General features: G+C 41.6%; 1 protein-coding gene across 3 annotated transcripts in view; it reads right to left on the reverse strand.

The window, feature by feature from the left end:
* Window positions 1-18,498, reverse strand: part of LOC126095223 (protein tramtrack, beta isoform-like) — a 124,256-nt gene that overhangs the window by 13,035 nt on the left and 92,723 nt on the right. For all 3 annotated transcript variants that reach the window (XM_049909961.1, XM_049909962.1, XM_049909963.1), the window contains exon 10: window positions 9,433-9,668. In XM_049909961.1, coding sequence (XP_049765918.1) covers window positions 9,433-9,668 — 236 coding nt within the window. The remainder of the gene's footprint in view (window positions 1-9,432; window positions 9,669-18,498) is intronic.

The following is an 18,498-nucleotide window of genomic DNA, read 5'->3' on the forward strand; positions in this document are numbered from 1 at the left end:
GAGGGCATGCAACTTTACTGTATGGTTAAATGATGATGGCATCATCTTGGGTAAAATATTCTGGAGGTAAAACAGTCCCCCATTCGGATCTCCGGGCAGGGACTATTCAAGAGGACGCCGTTTTCAGGAGAAAGAAAACTGGCATTCTACAGATCGGAGCGTGTAATGTCAGATCCCTTAATCGGCCACGTAGGTTAGAAAATTTAAAAAGAGAAATGGATAGGTTAAAGTTAGATATAGTGGGAATTAGTGAAGTTCGGTGGCAGGAGGAACAAGACTGTTGGTCAGATGAATACAGGGTTATAAATACAAAATCAAATAGGGGTAATGCAGGAGTAGCTTTAATAACCCTGGAGATACTAGAAGGTTTCAGGTAGATTATATAATGGTAAGACAGAGATTTAGGAACAAGGTTTTAAATTGTAAGACATTTCCAGGGGCAGATTTGGACTCTGACCACAATCTATTGGTTATGAACTGTAGATTAAAACTGAAGAAACTGCAAAAAAGTGGGAATTTAAGGAGATGGGACCTGGATAAATTGAAAGAACCAGAGGTTGTACAGAGATTCAGAGAGAGCATAAGGGAACAATTGACAGGAATGGGGGAAAGAAATACAGTAGAAGAAGAATGGGTAGCTCTGAGGGACGAAGTAGTGAAGGCAGCAGAGGATCACGTAGGTAAAAAGACGAGGGCTAGTAGAAATCCTTGGGTAACAGAAGAAATATTGAATTTAATTAATGAAAGGAGAAAATATAAAAAATGCAGTAAATGAAGCAGGCAAAAAGGAATACAAACGTCTCAGAAATGAGATCGACAGGAAGTGCAAAATGGCTAAGCAGGGATGGCTAGAGGTCAACTGTAAGGATGTAGAGGCTTATCTCACTAGGGGTAAGATAGATACTGCCTACACGAAAATTAAAGAGACCTTTGGAGAAAAGAGAACCACTTGTATGAATATCAAGAACTCAGATGGAAACCCAGTTCTAAGCAAAGAAGGGAAAGCAGAAAGGTGGAAGGAGTATATAGAGGGTCTATACAAGGGCGATGTACTTGAGGACAATATTATGGAAATGGAAGAGGATGTAGATGAAGATGAAATGGGAGATACGTTACTGCGTGAAGAGTTTGACAGAGCACTGAAAGACCAGATTCGAAACAAGGCCCCAGGAGTAGACAACATTCCATTAGAACTACTGACAGCCTTGGGAGAGCCAGTCCTGACTAAACTCTACCATCTGGTGAGCAAGACGTATGAAACAGGCGAAATACCCTCAGACTTAAAGAAGAATATAATAATTCCAATCCCAAAGAAAGCAGGTGTTGACAGATGTGAAAATTACCGAACAATCAGTTTAATAAGTCACAGCTGCAAAATACTAACGGGAATTCTTTACAGACAAATGGAAAAACTAGTAGAAGCTGACCTCGGGGAAGATCAGTTTGGATTCCGTAGAAACACTGGAACACGTGAGGCAATACTGACCCTACGACTTATGTTAGAAGTTAGATTAAAGAAAGGAAAACCTACGTTTCTAGCATTTTTAGACTTAGATAAAGCTTTTGACAATGTTGACTGGCATACTCTCTTTCAAATTCTGAAGGTGGCAGGGGTAAAATACAGGGAGCGAAAGGCTATTTACAATTTGTACAGAAAGCAGATGGCAGTTATAAGAGTCGAGGGACATGAAAGGGAAGCAGTGGTTGGGAAGGGAGTGAGACAGTGTTGCAATCTTTCCCCAATGTTATTCAATCTGTACATTGAGCAAGCAGTGAAGAAAACAAAAGAAAAATTCGGAGTAGGTATTAAAATCCATGGAGAATATATAAAAACTTTTAGGTTCGCCGATTACATTGTAATTCTGTCAGACAGCAAGACTTGGAAGAACAGTTGAACGGAATGGTTAGTGTCTTGAAAGGAGGATATAAGATGAATATCAACAAAAGCAAAACGGGGATAATGGAATGTCGTCGAATTAAGTCAGGTGATGCTGAGGGAATTAGATTAGGAAATGAGACACTTAAAGTAGTAAAGGAGTTTTGCTATTTGGGGAGCAAAATAACTGATGATGGTCGAAGTAGGGAGGATATAAAATGTAGACCAGCAATGGCAAGGAAAGCGTTTCTGAAGAAGAGAAATTTGTTAACATCGAGAATAGATTTAAGTGTCAGGAAGTAGTTTCTGAAAGTATATGGAGTGTAGCCATGTATGGAAGTGACATATGGACGATAAATAGTTTGGACAAGAAGAGTATAGAAGCTTTCGAAATGTGGTGCTACAGAAGAATGCTGAAGATTAGATGGGTAGATCACATAACTAATGAGGAGGTATTGAATAGGATTGAGGAGAAGAGGAGTTTGTGGCACAACTTGACTAGAAGAAGGGATCGATTGGTAGGACATGTTCTGAGGCATCAAGGGATCACCAATTTAGTATTGGAGGGCAGCATGGAGGGTAAAAATCATAGAGGGAGACAAAGAGATGAATACACTAAGCAGATTCAAAAGGAAAGAAGCTTGCACAGGATAGAGTAGCATGGAGAGTTGCATCAAACTAGTCTCAGAACTGAAGACCACAACAACAACAACAACAACAACAACAACAACAGAATGCTGATCAAAATATATTGAATTATCTCCCATTAAAAGAGCAAATACAGAGATGGTTATATACTGTTTACAACAATACTAGCTAGAAGTGTGTAAACCAAAACAGTTTCTTATGGATAACAGACCACAATTTGAGAGTAACAAATTTAGTGAATTCCTAACGTGGGAAAGTATTTGACACCTGTTAATATCCAATTATAGCCAGTCATCAAATCCATGTGAAGGAGAAATGAAGGAAATTGGAAAATTATGTCGTACTTACTGCCATGAAAAACATACTTCGTGGGCAACTAAAATTAAGGACTTTGAACTTATCCTAAATGAATTATCCCATTTATCGACTGGGTTGACACCTTTACAAGTTATAGGCAAACCTTTTATAGGAGAACCTCTAAGTGTTTTAATTGGTCTGAACAACCTAGAGTCAATTACGAAGTAAATCAGGAAATAGTTTCTAAGAATTTAATTTAAAAGACACTAGAAAGGATAAGTAAGCATAACGAAAAGACTGTGGAACCTCAGTACCATGTCGATGACCTGGTTCTTATAAAACATCTTCACAGCTCGACTCTGAAGAAAGAGACTCTTACATTTTTCAAAAATATGAGGGACCATACCGGGTACAAACGATGGTCCATCGTACGACATCATTTTTAGTAGGTCCCACAACTAGATTAGAGAAGGGGAAATACAATGTAAAGGATGTAAAATTGTATATCCCCCACATTTTGAGTTAACGGGCGGAGTAACGACCGTCAAATCCCGAGTTGTCTTCGATGTTACTTCCAAAATAGTTTTCCTGCATCGAATTTCTTTAAGATCTAGAACTATCCTGTAATCTTATTGCTTAGAAAACCAGATCTGACCATAAAATAGAGAACAAGTTAAGAGAATCACAGAAAAAACGTGATATCTTTACGAAATAAACTGAATAAAGTATTACATTTGTGGAAAATATAATATGGTGTGACTAGCTGAACAACCCTTATACCGGGGTATATAGATTTTCTATTTTGTATAGAGTATTTTATACATTTTATGAGATGCGATATAGAGGAGAGGGTTTGTATATTTTTCTTTTCTTACTTCTCATTTGTGGACCTGTCTATTTTTTCCTCTTTTCATATTCACAAACTTCTATCGCTGAAGTCCTTCCTTATTCCAGTGTTTACTATAACTTAAATCTTATCTTTAGATAAGAAGGCCGAAAAATCAGACTACACGAACACACATCCACATATACACAAATATACACTTCTACGCAAACATTAAATTACATAAGACAAAGCCTGTCACAATGTGAGAACCACCTGGTGTTGTAGGGGAAAGTGTGTGTACATATGGAAATATGTACCCATATATAGGAAGCTATGACAGTTATACATCAAATATACATAAGAAGAGGTGCACATAAGCAAAGAGATAAGCATAGGCACAGAGATTAGCATAGGCACAATGAACTCATGCGCAAAGAGAGACAAATGCACATAAGTTTATTGAACGAAAATGCTACATAACGAACAACTATAAAGCAGTAATGAGTAATAGATAAATAAGAAAAAGGCATCAGCAAAGAAATAAAATTAAAGTAGGAGAGGAATTAGTCATTTTGATCATTAAGAAATGTCAGTGTAATAAATACTGTGATGAACTGAAGGATAGTGGGACGTAAACAGTATATGTAGACATAGTATCTATTGAAAATACAGGGTGTTAGAAAAAGGTACAGCCAAACGTTCAGGAACATTCCTCACACACAAATAAAGAAAAGATGTTGTGTGGACATGTGTCCGGAAACGCTTAATTTCCATGTTAGAGCTCTAAAATGAGTCAGTATGTACTGTACTTCCTCGATTCACCACCAGCTGGCCCAATTGAAGGAAGGTAATGTTGACTTCGGGGCTTGTGTTGACATGCGACTCATTGCTCTACAGTACTATCATCAAGTATATCAGTACGTAGCATCAACAGGTTAGTGTTCATCACGAACGTTGTTTTGCAGTCAGTGCAATGTTTACAAATGCGGAGTTTTCAGATGCCCATTTGATGTATGGATTAGCACGGGTCAATAGCCGTGGCGCGGTACGTTTGTATCGAGACAGGTTTCCAGAACGAAGGTGTCCCCACAGGAAGACGTTCAAAGCAATTGATCGGCATCTTAGGGCGCACGGAACATTCCAGCCTATGACTCGCGACTGGGGAAGACCTAGAACGACAAGGACACCTGCAATGGACGAGGCAATTCTTCGTGCAGCTGACGATAACCCTAATGTCAGCGTCAGAGAAGTTGCTGCTGTACAAGGTAACGTTGAACACGTCACTTTATGGAGAGTGCTACGGGAGAACCAGTTGTTTCTGTACCGTGTACAGCGTGTGGAGGCACTATCAGCAGCTGATTGGCCTCCACGGGTACAATTCTGCGAATGGTTCATCCAACAATGTGTCAATCCTCATTTCAGTGCAAATGCTGCCTTTACGGATGAGGCTTCATTCCAACGTGTTCAAATTGTAAATTTTCACAATCAACATGTGTGGGCTGACGAGAATCCGCACGCAATTGTGCAATCACGTCATCAACACATATTTTCTGTGAATGTTTGGGCAGGCATTGTTGGTGATGTCTTGATTGGGCCCCACGTTCTTCCACCTACGCTCAATGGAGCACGTTGTCATGATTTCATACGGGATACTCTACCTGTGCTGTTAGAACATGTGCCTTTACAAGTACGACACAACATGTGGTTCTTGCACGATGGAGCTCCTGCACATTTCAGTCAAAGTGTTTGTACGCTTCTCAACAACAGATTCGGTGACCGATGGATTGGTAGAGGCGGACCAATTCCATGGCCTCCACGCTCTCCTGACCTCAACCCTCTTGACTTTCATTTATGGGGGCATTTGAAAGCTCTTGTCTACGCAATCCCAGTACCAAATGTAGAGACTCTTCGTGCTTGTATTGTGGACGGCTGTGATACAATACGCCATTCTCCAGGGCTGCATCAGCGCATCAGGGATTCCATGCGATGGAGGGTGGATGCATGTATCCTCGCTACCGGAGGACATTTTGAACATTTCCTGTAATAAAGTGTTTGAAGTCACGCTGGTACGTTCTGTTGCTGTGTGTTTCCATTCCATGATTAATGTGATTTGAAGAGAAGTAATAAAATTTGCTCTAACATGGAAAGTAAGTGTTTCCGGACACATGTCCACATAACATATTTTCTTTCTTTGTGTGTGAAGAATGTTTCCTGAAAGTTTGGCCGTACCTTTTTGTAACACCCTGTATAGAAGCTGGTAAGTAGAGGAGGACTCTAGAGAGTAAACGATATATTAAAGACTGAATGCAAAGTTTATAAGATACTTAATTGTAGTATTAAAAACAAAGATTCCATGACTTACCAAACGGGAAAGTGCTGGTAGATAGACACAATAAAAAAACACACAAACAAAATTTCAAGCTTTCGCAACCAACAATTGCTTCGTCAGGAAAGAGGGAAGGAGAGGGAAAGACGAAAGGATGTGGGTTTTAAGGGAGAGGGTAAGGAGTCATTCCAATCCCGGGAGCAGAAAGACTTACCTTAGGGGGGGAAAAGGACAGGTATACACTCGCACACACACACACACATATCCATCCACACATATACAGACACAAGCAGACAGAAATGTATACTAGGGTAATGAACTGTGAGGCCTATTCAGAAAGGATAAGGGGGGCGTACGCGGCATTCACTATGTATAGGGCAGGCATACCTACATGGATATAGGACGATCTGCAGCCTAAGGGGCGTAACTACCAGAATGGAAAGAGGAAGTGCTCTCATAAGATCAACCCACAAGCAAGGGATAGGAGCTGATCATAGGAGTAGGGGACAGCATTGTGACAAAAGTCACAAGTTATATAAGGATTATTCTGGGAAGTGTGAATTCTACGAACGACTAGCATTATGATGTTTCATGGAAATAAATGAGTGTCAAAAGAACACTTTCATTTCGTCCAGAGTTCCTCCAAGCTACAAATAATGAAAATAGCACATATTAGGAATAGGGTCATAAACATCTGAAGTTTACAACTGGAGAGAGAGAGAGAGAGAGAGAGAGAGAGAGAGACACCTCACAATTCTTAAATATTAGTAAAACTGACTAAAACCACGAGTAAATACTCAAGTCTTAAAAACAAAATAAAATAAAAAAAGAGTAGAGAAACAATAAGCAAAAGATATGTATATAAACATATGTATGAAATGTATAGTGTTACAATATGAAATGTTATTATGAGTGATTATTTGCATAATGTCTACGAACAAAATATTGTGTGTTCGATCTGAGTGTGTAAGGAAGAACCATGGAGTTTATAGGCAGCTCTGCATTTATTGTGTCATTGACTATTGTTATTAAAACAAAGGCAGTTGAAAAGTAACTCCTGAAAACTCTTGATGTAACCTTGCTATAGGCAAGACTTATTTTCCGATTCATGTTAAGAAAAGTTATGGCATCAAAGCCAACTTTCTTTTAACTGTAATTTGTTTCCGACATTCGACTGTACGGGAGACTTACCAGAAGTTACATATTTATGTTGAAAGTAAGAGTTTTATTGTGTACGAAGGTCAAATACATCATTAATTAACAAAATGAAAAGTTTGTATGCTTATTTTATAAGTAGACAAGAGTCTAAAAATTCCTGTACCTTGTGTTATTCGATGGAGAAGAGGTCAACAGGGTGTCCAGCAGCCGGCTATCCAGTAAAGAATAGTGGCTGCAAATTCCAAGTAAGTCACCTCGTAAAGAAGTGGTTGGTGGTTTGGGGGAATGAACCGAAATAACCCAGATTCACACTCCACACTTTAAGTCAGAAACATTAGAATATGTCATAGCATCCACCTATTTCAAAAGCATGTTGTTATCAATAGAGAGACGTCTACAGACGTTAAAGTAACCTCTGGCGTGCCACAGGGGAGTGTTATGGGACCATTGCTTTTCACAATATATATAAATGACCTAGTAGTGTCGGAAGTTCCATGCGGCTTTTCGCGGATGATGCTGTAGTATACAGAGAAGTTGCAGCATTAGAAAATTGTAGCGAAATGCAGGAAGATCTGCAGCGGATAGGCACTTGGTGCAGGGAGTGGAAACTGACCCTTAACATAGACAAATGTAATGTATTGCGAATACATAGAAAGAAGGATCCTTTATTGTATGATTATATGATAGCGGAACAAACACTGGTAGCAGTTACTTCTGTAAAATATCTGGGAGTATGCGTGCGGAACGATTTGAAGTGGAATGATCATATAAAATTAATTGTTGGTAAGGCGGGTGCCAAGTTGAGATTCATTGGGAGAGTCCTTAGAAAATGTAGTCCATCAACAAAAGAGGTGGCTTACAAAACACTCGTTCGACCTATACTTGAGTATTGCTCATCAGTGTGGGATCCGTACCAGATCGGGTTGACGGAGGAGATAGAGAAGATCCAAAGAAGAGCGGCGCGTTTTGTCACAGGGTTATTTGGTAACCGTGATAGCGTTACGGAGATGTTTAACAAACTCAAGTGGCAGACTCTGCAAGAGAGGCGCTCTGCATCGCGGTGTAGCTTGCTCGCCAGTTTTCGAGAGGGTGAGTTTCTGGATGAGGTATCGAATATATTGCTTTCAGACAGTCGTCCTTCCCGTGAACCATACGTGACTGGAACAGGAAAGAGAGGTAATGACAGTGGCTCGTAAAGTGCCCTCCGCCACACACCGTTGGGTGGCTTGCGGAGTATAAATGTAAATGTAGATGTAGATGTAGATGTAAACCCGTGCAATGCGGTTCATACTAGTAAAAAACACCCAGTTTCAAGATCCGTCCGAAGTATCCACCCACCAGATCCTACTCCTGTCCCATCACAATCATATCGTACCTTATCAGGGGCAGTGTCAACTGTGAAAGCAATCAAACACCAGCACAGCTGAAACTTTTGCAGAGCAGTTTATGTGGGCGCCAACCACCACCCAGATGTTCAACCAAATGAATGGTCACTGCCAAAATGTAATAAAGAGCAGATAGCCACTTAGTGACAGAACTTGTCGTGAGCACAATTCGCTGCTTCACAAGCTACACCATCTGGATTCGCCCCTCCTCCACCAACAACAGTTTCCCTGAATTACTTAGATGGCAATTGTCTTTGCCACACACCCATTGTCTCGGCCTCAATCTCCTCTAGTGCTTGCCCCTTACCCACTTTTGCCCTTGTCCAATGACCCTAACTTCACTCTTCCTACCATCACGTTGTCCTCTCTGTAGTCTCCCTCTCAATTTCCTTCTCCCATTCCACTCTCCACTTCATTGTGCACTGTGAAGAATATCCCCCGTCTGTGGTCAGAATGAGCTCACCAGTATTACACTCTTAGCTTCTATGCCTGCTGCCTCTTCCTTCCAGTGATTAACCACAGTTCTCGAACCCTCCCTCCTGCTCCCTGCCTTTCTCTCCTTGGCCACTCAACTCGCCACAATGCCAGTTCTCCAATCCTTCCTCCTGCTCCCTGGCTCTCTCTCCTTGGTCATTCAACTCGCCACAATCCCTCACTTCAGTACAGCTGCAGTGCTAGCACAAAGTACTAAGCCAGAACACTGTAACTGAGCAGCTGCATGTATTCTATTAGTTCTTGAGGAGGATGGTCCTTAAAGTTAGCAACATTCTATCTTCTTTGTGTGCCCAATAACAACTCAACTACAGCACAAGAAGTTGTTTGTTACTTTCTCCTTCCATTATTTTTTAATGATTGATTTGGTAACTTCTGTCAAATCTCAGCATAAACTACAATTTGTAGCATGTCGCTGGCTTACCTTCACTAAGTGCATCGCCTCCATTGCCTTTGGATTCTTGCGTGAGAACATAGTCAAATCTTGCTTTAACGTCTTGCGCAACCTGGCTTCTTTAGGACTGTAATAGTAGCCAGGATACTTCCGTTTATGTTCCTCATCAGCTGCCCTTGAAGCTGCATAGTAAGTCTCTTTTCTTTCTGCCGACAGATTCTTCCACATTGCTCCCAAGCGCACAGATATTTCTTTATTGCTCTCCGCTGAAAATTGAGAATGGTTGTTAAACTTCAACTATATCTGGAATAAGATACTCACTTTTGTGCAGCATACAAAGTAGAGAGAGAATTATAAATAACTAACAGATTAATGATATGGTTATAATAGAAGGAAACATTCCACGTAGGAAAAATATACCTAAAAAGAAAGATGATGTGACTTACCAAATGAAAGTGCTGGCAGGTCGACAGACACACAAACGAACACAAACATACACACAAAATTCAAGCTTTCGCAACAAACTGTTGCCTCATCAGGAAAGCTTGAATTTTGTGTGTATGTTTGTGTTCGTTTGTGTGTCTGTCGACCTGCCAGCACTATCATTTGGTAAGTCACATCATCTTTCTTTTTAGGTATAACTAAAAGATTATGTTGACTTGTTGTAATTACAAACTTTCATTACATCTAAAACAATGAAATGCTTTTACAAAAGACAACATACTTGGCATAACATTAGTTCATTTGTGTTTCCACTGCAAAAGCTTTGTTTAATGTAGACAACAATGTGCATGTACTTACTTGAATAAAATACTTTAGACTGAAATACCGATAATTATGGAAAGGGTAGTTTGCTACGCACCGTAAAGATGACATGTTGAATTGCAGACAGGTGCAACAAAAGGACCGTTACACGTCAAGCTTTTGGCCACTACCTTTTTTTCTGATGAAGGCTTTGGCCAAAAGCTTAATGTGGAACAGTCTTTTCACTGTGACTGTCTGCAACTCAACACGTCATGTTTACAGTGAGTGACAATATATCCTTTTCGTTGTTGCAGCCTGGACGTTCCATTACTTGTTACAATTTAGATTGAAAATTTTCAGGGAAAAAATTTGGGATTTTCACTCTGCAGCGGAATATGTGCTGATATGAAATTTCCTGGAATATTAAAACTGTGCCGAACTGATACTCTAACTCGGGACCTTTGCTTTTCTCAGGCAATTTCTCTACTGACCGAGATACCCGAGCATGACTCACAATCCATCCTCACACCTTTATTTCCACCACTACTTCTCCTACCTTCCAAACTTCACAAACTTCTGGAAACAACTGCCAGACTGTGGCTAAGCCATGTCTCCACAATATCCTATCTTCCAGGAGTGCTACTTTTGCTAGGTTTGCAGGAGAGCTACTGTGAAGTCTGAAAGGTAGAAGACAAGGTACTGATGGATGTATTAAGCCGTGAGGTTGGGTCACGTGTCGTGCTGGAGTAGCTCAGTTGGTAGAGCACTTTGTAATAAAACTCAGATGAAACAATTTTTTAAGTTCAATGCCATGTATAGAAACATATTATTTGACTTTCATAGTCAACATGTCATTAAAATCATTTTTTACAAATGTAAATAGCACCTTGGACAATGTATGAGGACTGGTTGGTTGGTTTGGGGGGGGGGGGGGGGGGGGGGGTGACCAAACTGCTTGGTCCTTGGTCCCTTGTTTCCAATTAAAACAATTCCACAAGGAAAAGAATAAAACAAACAAGACATACAGCACATCGGGAGAAAGGAAAAACCACCAGAATGACAGAAGGGCAGCAAACACTGCAATGGACAAAACAGGACAAGAAAACCACAGAGAGATGCAAGAAACAGGTAGAAGGGATTAAAACAAGAGGCAGACGACCATCGCTGGCTGATCACAAGAATAAAAATGATAAGCCAGCCACTCTGCAACACATTAAAACCTCCAGCCTAAAGGCACTAGGCCACCGAACACAGAGGGAAATGCGATAAAACTTGGATGGAATGATTTAAAAAAAACGCCCACACATATAAAACATAAAACTAAAATCAGCCTATGAGGTGCAGTCACCTAAAATTAATGGTAACAAGCCCGGTAACCGAAGATTTTGTCGCAGGGTAGCCAAAGCAAGGCAGCACAACAGAACTGTCAACCAGGCACCACAATGACATTGGGGGGGGGGGGGGGGGGGGGCACAGTGCAGGAAATAGCCATGGGTCCCCCAATCACCCAAGTGTGGCCAATGCAGAGCCGGCAGAGAACTGCAGAGTCCGGGCGAGAGACCCGCATGGATAACTTCCACACATTCATAGTCTCCTTAATGGCATACAATTTTTTGTACAGACTGAGGTTATGCCATTCAATCTCCCAAAGCCGAAAACCCTTGCAGTGTAATGCTGAACGCAGGTCAGTTTGGGTTGGGTTGGGTTGTTTGGGGGAAAGAGACCAAACAGCGAGGCCATCGGTCTCATCGGATTAGGGAAGGAAGTCGGACGTGCCCTTTCAAAGGAACCATCCCGGCATTTGCCTGGAGCAATTTAGGGAAATCACAGAAAACCTAAATCAGGATGGCCGGATGCGGGATTGAACCGTCGTCCTCCCGAATGCAAGTCCAGTGGCAGGTCAGTTTTCAATCTCCAAAAGCAGTTTCCGCATAGCACTAGGCTCATTGCCTGGAATTCCGACATGTCCTGGGGTCCAGAAAAACACCACAGAATGACTGGATCATTCCAAGGCACAGACTGACTCCCGGATGGTCGCAACCGAGGATGGCGAGGTTAGCACTGGTCGATAGGTTGTAGGCTGCTGAAGAAGTCACTACAGATAAGAAACAACTTGCCAGTGCATGAACAGATGTACTCAAGTGCACGAGATGTTCAATATGGCTGCTGTGCACACAGGCGAAGCCAACGTGACCATAAGTCATCAAGCCGTCAGTGTAAAGAACTTCGGGGACATGTCAAGAATTGAGAGGAGGTGACAGCAGAGAACTGCAGGAGGAACTGAGTCCTTAGGGCAATGTGACAGGTCCAGACGAAGCTGCAGCCTAGATATACACCATGGAGGGGTATGCGAATGAACCCAGAAGGAATCTAGTTCACACAGAAGGGATTGGCTGCGAACTACAATCGTTAAGCCCTGACCTGGGCTGCCAATGTGGGAAATGAACCGCCATGGCTGGAAAAAGGAGACGGTAATTGGGATGTTCAGGAGAGCTACGGACGCGTGCGATGTAGCTGGCGAACAGTTGTGCATGCCTGATCTCAATGGAGGGACCCCAGCCTCCACCAGTACACTGGCACTGGACTCATCCTAAAAGCTCCCGTCGCTAGTCGAACCCCACAGGGGTGCACTGGGTCTAGCAACTGCAATGCTTAGGGTGCCGCTGAAACATAAACCAAACTCTCATACTCAAGGAATGAACAAGGGCTCTGAAGAGTTGCAGCAGTCTAGAGAGATCTGCACCCCAGTTAGTGGTGCTCAGGCAGCAGAGCACATTGAGGTGCTGCCAGCACTTCTGCTTAAGCTGGCGAAGGTGAGGAAGACAAGTCAATCGGACGTCAAAAACCAGTCCTAAGAATCAGTGTGTATCCACTATAGTGAGTGGAACATCATCAAGGTAAAGTTCTGAGTCTGGATGAATGGTACGATACTGACAGAAGTGCATGGACACACAACTTCGTGGCTGAAAACTGGAAGGCATGGGCTAGAGCCCATGACTGCGCCTTGTTGATGGCTCCCTGTAGGTGCCACTCAGCAACACCAGTACTGGAGGAGCAGTACAAGTCGTCTGCATACAGAGAAGGTGAAACAGACGGCCCTACAGCTTCTGCTATACCATTAACGGCCACTAAATATAGAGATACACTCAATACACGGCCCTATGAACCCCATTCTCCTGGATATGGGGGAACTATGAGAGGCACCAACTTGGACACAGAAAGTATGTGACAGGAAATTTTGGATAAAAATCTGGAGCAGGCCCCCGAGCCCCCACTCATATAATGTAACAAGGATATGATGTCCCCAGGTCGTGTCGAAAGCTTTTCATAAATAAAAACAGGCAACTTGATGTTGGCCTCTGGAAAAGGCTGTTCGGATGGCAGACTTGAGGGACACTAGATTATCAGCAGTAGAGCAACCCTGGTGGAAACTGTCCTGGCATGGAGCCAGTAGGCCACGTGACTCCAGGAGGTAACACATCCGCCGACTCACCGTACGTTCTAGCAGCTTACAAAGAACATTGGTTAGGCTCATGGGCCAAAAGCTATCTACATCAAACAGATTTTTACCAGGTTTGAGCACGGGAACAATAGTGCTCTCCCCCCATAGCGACGGGAATACACCATCACTCCAGATGCAGATGACAAGGATATGTCGCTGGTAGTCCAACGAGAGGTGTTTAATCATCTGAGGTGGATCCGATCTGGCCCAGGAGCTGTGTCGGGGCAACAAACAAGGGTGCTGAGGAGCTCCCACTCTGTAAATGGCATCTGGGTAGGCATCCAGGGGAATGATACAGGGGAGTGACAGGGAAGATGGGGAAGTGTTCACTACCACGCAAGTCATCTTGGGCTCTCCAGTGGACAGATGGGAGAAGTCCTGGGCTCCAAAGTGATGAATCAATGGCCAAGTAAGTACCATGAGCCATGATGAAATGTGCGGGGGGGGGGGGGGGGGGGGGGTATTTAAGAGGCAGAGGTCAGGTGAGACAGTAAATTTTCAGCATCTCTACCTGTCAGTAAACATGGTGCCACCACACAAGGCTGCAGACGGTTATTTGCTGTGTTGTCCTTATCCTGACAGCCAAACCTTCAAGAGGAGTTTGAAGTGAAGGGACACAGGTTTACTACATACTCTGGAGAGCCATGCAGAAAGCAGATGTTAAGCTTAACAGTTGTCGTAGCTCAGTCGGGTGGTGGAAAAAACTGCCGCAATTCCACTGGAGGATGATGTCGTTATGAAGCTGGGAAGGCATAAAGCAATAAATGAGGCAGTTCACGACTCAAGGTCACCTGATGCCACTGGCTAAGTATCTGAGCATTCTATATCCATTGTGTCTGAGGGTCCGATGAAATCTAGGTCCTCAGCGGACGCCAGAATCTACAGCTCATCCTCAGATGCAGTGCTTGTAGGTAGCGGTGGTGTGGGTCCCACCACAATTTCCATGTTCTTGGGGTGTCTTCTTTTTAGATTTCTCTCATTGCTCCTAGGGTTTCTCTAGCTGGGTGGGCTTCACTGATCCAGTTTCCAGGACTGGGAGGATCTTGAAGTCCTTTGACCATCTGCTTTTGGGCACTTCAGCCACTGGTGGGTGTCCTCTTACCCACTCGTAGGAACTTCGCTTCTCCAGCTGAGAAGTGGGGATAGATGTCCCTGATGAAGGGAAGGTCAAAAAATTTGTATGAGAAACTCTTCCACGTCCTCTGACTACCACCTTTCCAGTTCTTTTCAGGAAGAGATTCACGGTCAATTCTATGAGACAGAACTGATGGCAAAAATGTGTGCAAGGAAATGGAGGTTATGTTGAAAAATGACAGAATATGTAGATCAAGATGATGTACTTTGTCTAAAAAGAAAGATCAAAAATTTGTTGCTCATTACTTTCTACAGCCATCACATGTCACAAAGAAATTAAAAGAGAGCGTCTTCAACAAAAACCCAATACAAGCTGCTAAAAACGAGAAGCAGTGGATTAAAATCAGTTACAAGAAGTTTAATGAGGGCAGTGCCCTAGCACTGTTAGCTGATAAAGGTTCAGCAGTTGTGATTACAGACAAAAGTGAGAACATAAATAAGACACTCAATTTCTTTCAAAATGATACTGGAAATCTCACATTGTCCCACATTAACCTAAAGCAGCAGCAAATACAATATGTTTTTTATTTACAAGGCAACAACATAAAAAATTAACAACAATGAATCCAGCAGTTCCAAAGTTATGGGCCCCATCAAAAATCCATAAAATTAATTTCGCTGTCACACCCACTGTTAATTCAATGGATCATCTAGGTTACAAAGCTGTGAAAAAGCTGCAATCAGTTTTACAAAACCAATACAAATTTCAAACTGCTTATTCAGTAAAAAACAGTTACCAAGCAATTCAAGACATCAAAGAACTTTGGGTCCCAGTCAATGCTAAACTTATTTCTCTAGATATAGTAAACTTACACAGCACCATAACCATCACAGAACCTGTAGATATAATTAAATATAATTTATTAAAATATCGACAATGTCCACATATGAAACAGCTAAACTAAAAGAGTTACTAGATCTTGTTCTCGCCCATATTCACATTCAATGGCAAAATGTACACAAGAATGTTGGCCTAGCAATGGGAAGGCCACTTAGTGGGATCATTGCAGAAATTTTCATTAACCACCTTGAAAATAAAATTTTGTACAACAATGTCAATATCACTCAGAAAATTTTGCCCTACCACAAATATGCAGATGAAATACTCATAGTATATGAGAAACAAGAGAAGAAACAGAAACTTTGTTAAACAGATTCAATAGTTTGCACAAAAACATTCAAAAAGAGAACAAAATAATTTTTTTAGATATGACAATAACTGACACAAACAAGATACTCAACATCGGTGTACACAGAAAACCAACAAACACAAGACACATCATTGAGAAGTCATACATGTCCCAACTCACATAAACAAGCTGATTCAAAACTCTCTTTAACACAGGACAGAAATTCCCACTAGTGCTGCCAACTACGATACTGAAATAAACACAAATACAATGCACATAGCCATGGTTACCATGAACAAGAAACCAGTGCACTTTCACCCCAGATAATCAAAAGCTAAAGCAAACCAACTGACACTGTCACAACACACAACATACAGAAACCTAAGTATGTAGCTACACACCAAAACAAAAATGAGGATCACTTTTGAAACAATCAATACAACTGGTGTATGACATCTCACAACCAGCTGAGGAATTGAGCAATTACACAATTTATAAAATAATATTTATAAAATAATATGAGTCACTGCAACAAATATTACACTGGCCAAATGGGTAGAAATTTTACAACCCTTTCTAAAGAACACATTAACATTTCAGACTTGATAATGCTAATATGTCAGATACAGAAGAGCTAGAGATGAATGAGAACAGTGCTGCAATAGCTAACAACCTTTACATACCACATAATTTAGTGAAGAGGGAAATGGGCACCATGGAGAAAATGAAAATATTCATCCATGGCCTAAAGTGGAAAAATATGAAAGCCTAAATGAAATTAGGGAGTTCAAGAATTCACCCATTTCTTCACCAACTTCAATTCAATACTGTTAAAATACAAAACAAGTCAAATTTAAGAGTGTCTACACAAATCCATATACCAGCAATATATTTGCAATACTTTTAAATAATTCTCATACTGTAATCTTTAAAATAAAATCATCAGCCTCTCATCGTAACCTATTTCGTCGACCAACACCAGTAATGTGACAGCAAGATGTGCAGCGGACATTCCAACTGACTAACACCAGTTTCAACATATCAATAGTTGAATCAAAACTGAGAACAATAGAATCAACAGTTGAATCAAAACAACCTTCGTTCGTTCTGACTGCTATCTTATTTATTGTGTTGTGTTGTAGGCACCCTCTGCAAATTTGTGAACAGTGGTTACCAAGTTCAATGAGCCACAGCATGGAAGGTAACTAAACACACCATAAGAGGACACCCACCCAACATGAAAAAAACATGACAACAGCACATATCCAGACTATACAAAACAACTTTAATATCTGTGTGAACTTTTGTTAAATGATTTGTATTACTAGTGTAGCCTGATGAGGTTTATACCTTGAAACATGTTGCTTCATTAAATAATATTGGTATCGATAAATTTTGTGACTGGTAGCGGTCTCTGAAAAATATTATCATATATTGATCTTTTGACAGTGTATTCATCAACGTGAAATTGTTAGACTTATGGAACATCACGCATTGTTTTCCAGAACTTCAAGGTTCTATTTTTACTCCCCCCCTAGCCCGGTCTCTCTCTCTCTCTCTCTCTCTCTCTCTCTCTCTCTCTAACTATTTTGCCCAGGGAGGGAAATCAAAATGAATAATTTCCATGTGCTATATCACAGCTGAAGAAATTCAACTTTGTGAAGATTCGCGCAGCCGTTACGGTCGCAGGCTCGAAGCCTGTCTCTGGCAGGGGCATGTGTGATCCTATTAATTAGTCAAAGGATAAGGAATCTACTTGAAAGCAAGCAAACGCGTATATATATTATGCTAATTGAAATAACAAAGGTACCGAAGATCCGATCATGCTTCTCTGCGTTCGGGCTATGTGCCTTTACATGGCTGAATTGAAAACTGTCAGGAAAGAAACGTCAGAATACTCTTCCAAGTTTTCCAATATACCAGTAACATATTGTAGGATACAGATGGCTTTGGTTGCGAAGCAGCCACTGAAATCTAGGATGTTATGTTCAGCTGTATATTTTTCAGCAGGATGGTCTACTACACTCTTGGCCAGAGTTTGGCAGTGGCCATTCATCCTCGTGGACAGCTGGTTGTAGTCATACCAATACAAAATGCTGTGCAATGGTTGCAGCAGAGGACTGGGGTGTGTGGGGAATACCTATCTGTGAAGGCCTTGGTGAGACCTTCTGGTTAATGGGAAATGATGTTGTTGTCACTACAGATACACCACCCCAGGTGGCAAGGCTGCATGGAAGTGATTTTCTTTTTTTTACGTGGGATGGTTGGCAGCTGTCAAAATGCAGGTACTATTGGTTGTTGGTGGTTTTCATGTGGACAGAGATGTGTATGGAGCCATCACAGAGATGTAGGTCAATGTCTAGGAAAGTGACATGCTGAGTTGAAGAGGGCTTGGTGAAGTGAGATAAGGTGTTGACACCGTGAAAGAATGAGGGTAGGATGTCTTGTCCCTGAGTCTAGATCCTGCAGATATCATCAATGAAACTGACCACACCAGGCGTACGGGGTTTGGGAGACTTGGGAAGTTTCCTCTACATGGCCCATAAGCAGCTCGGCATAAGAGTATGCCCAGTGTATTTGTTTATA

This window comes from Schistocerca cancellata, chromosome 8, assembly GCF_023864275.1.
Source record: "Schistocerca cancellata isolate TAMUIC-IGC-003103 chromosome 8, iqSchCanc2.1, whole genome shotgun sequence".
Classification (NCBI taxonomy): Eukaryota; Metazoa; Arthropoda; class Insecta; order Orthoptera; family Acrididae; genus Schistocerca; species Schistocerca cancellata.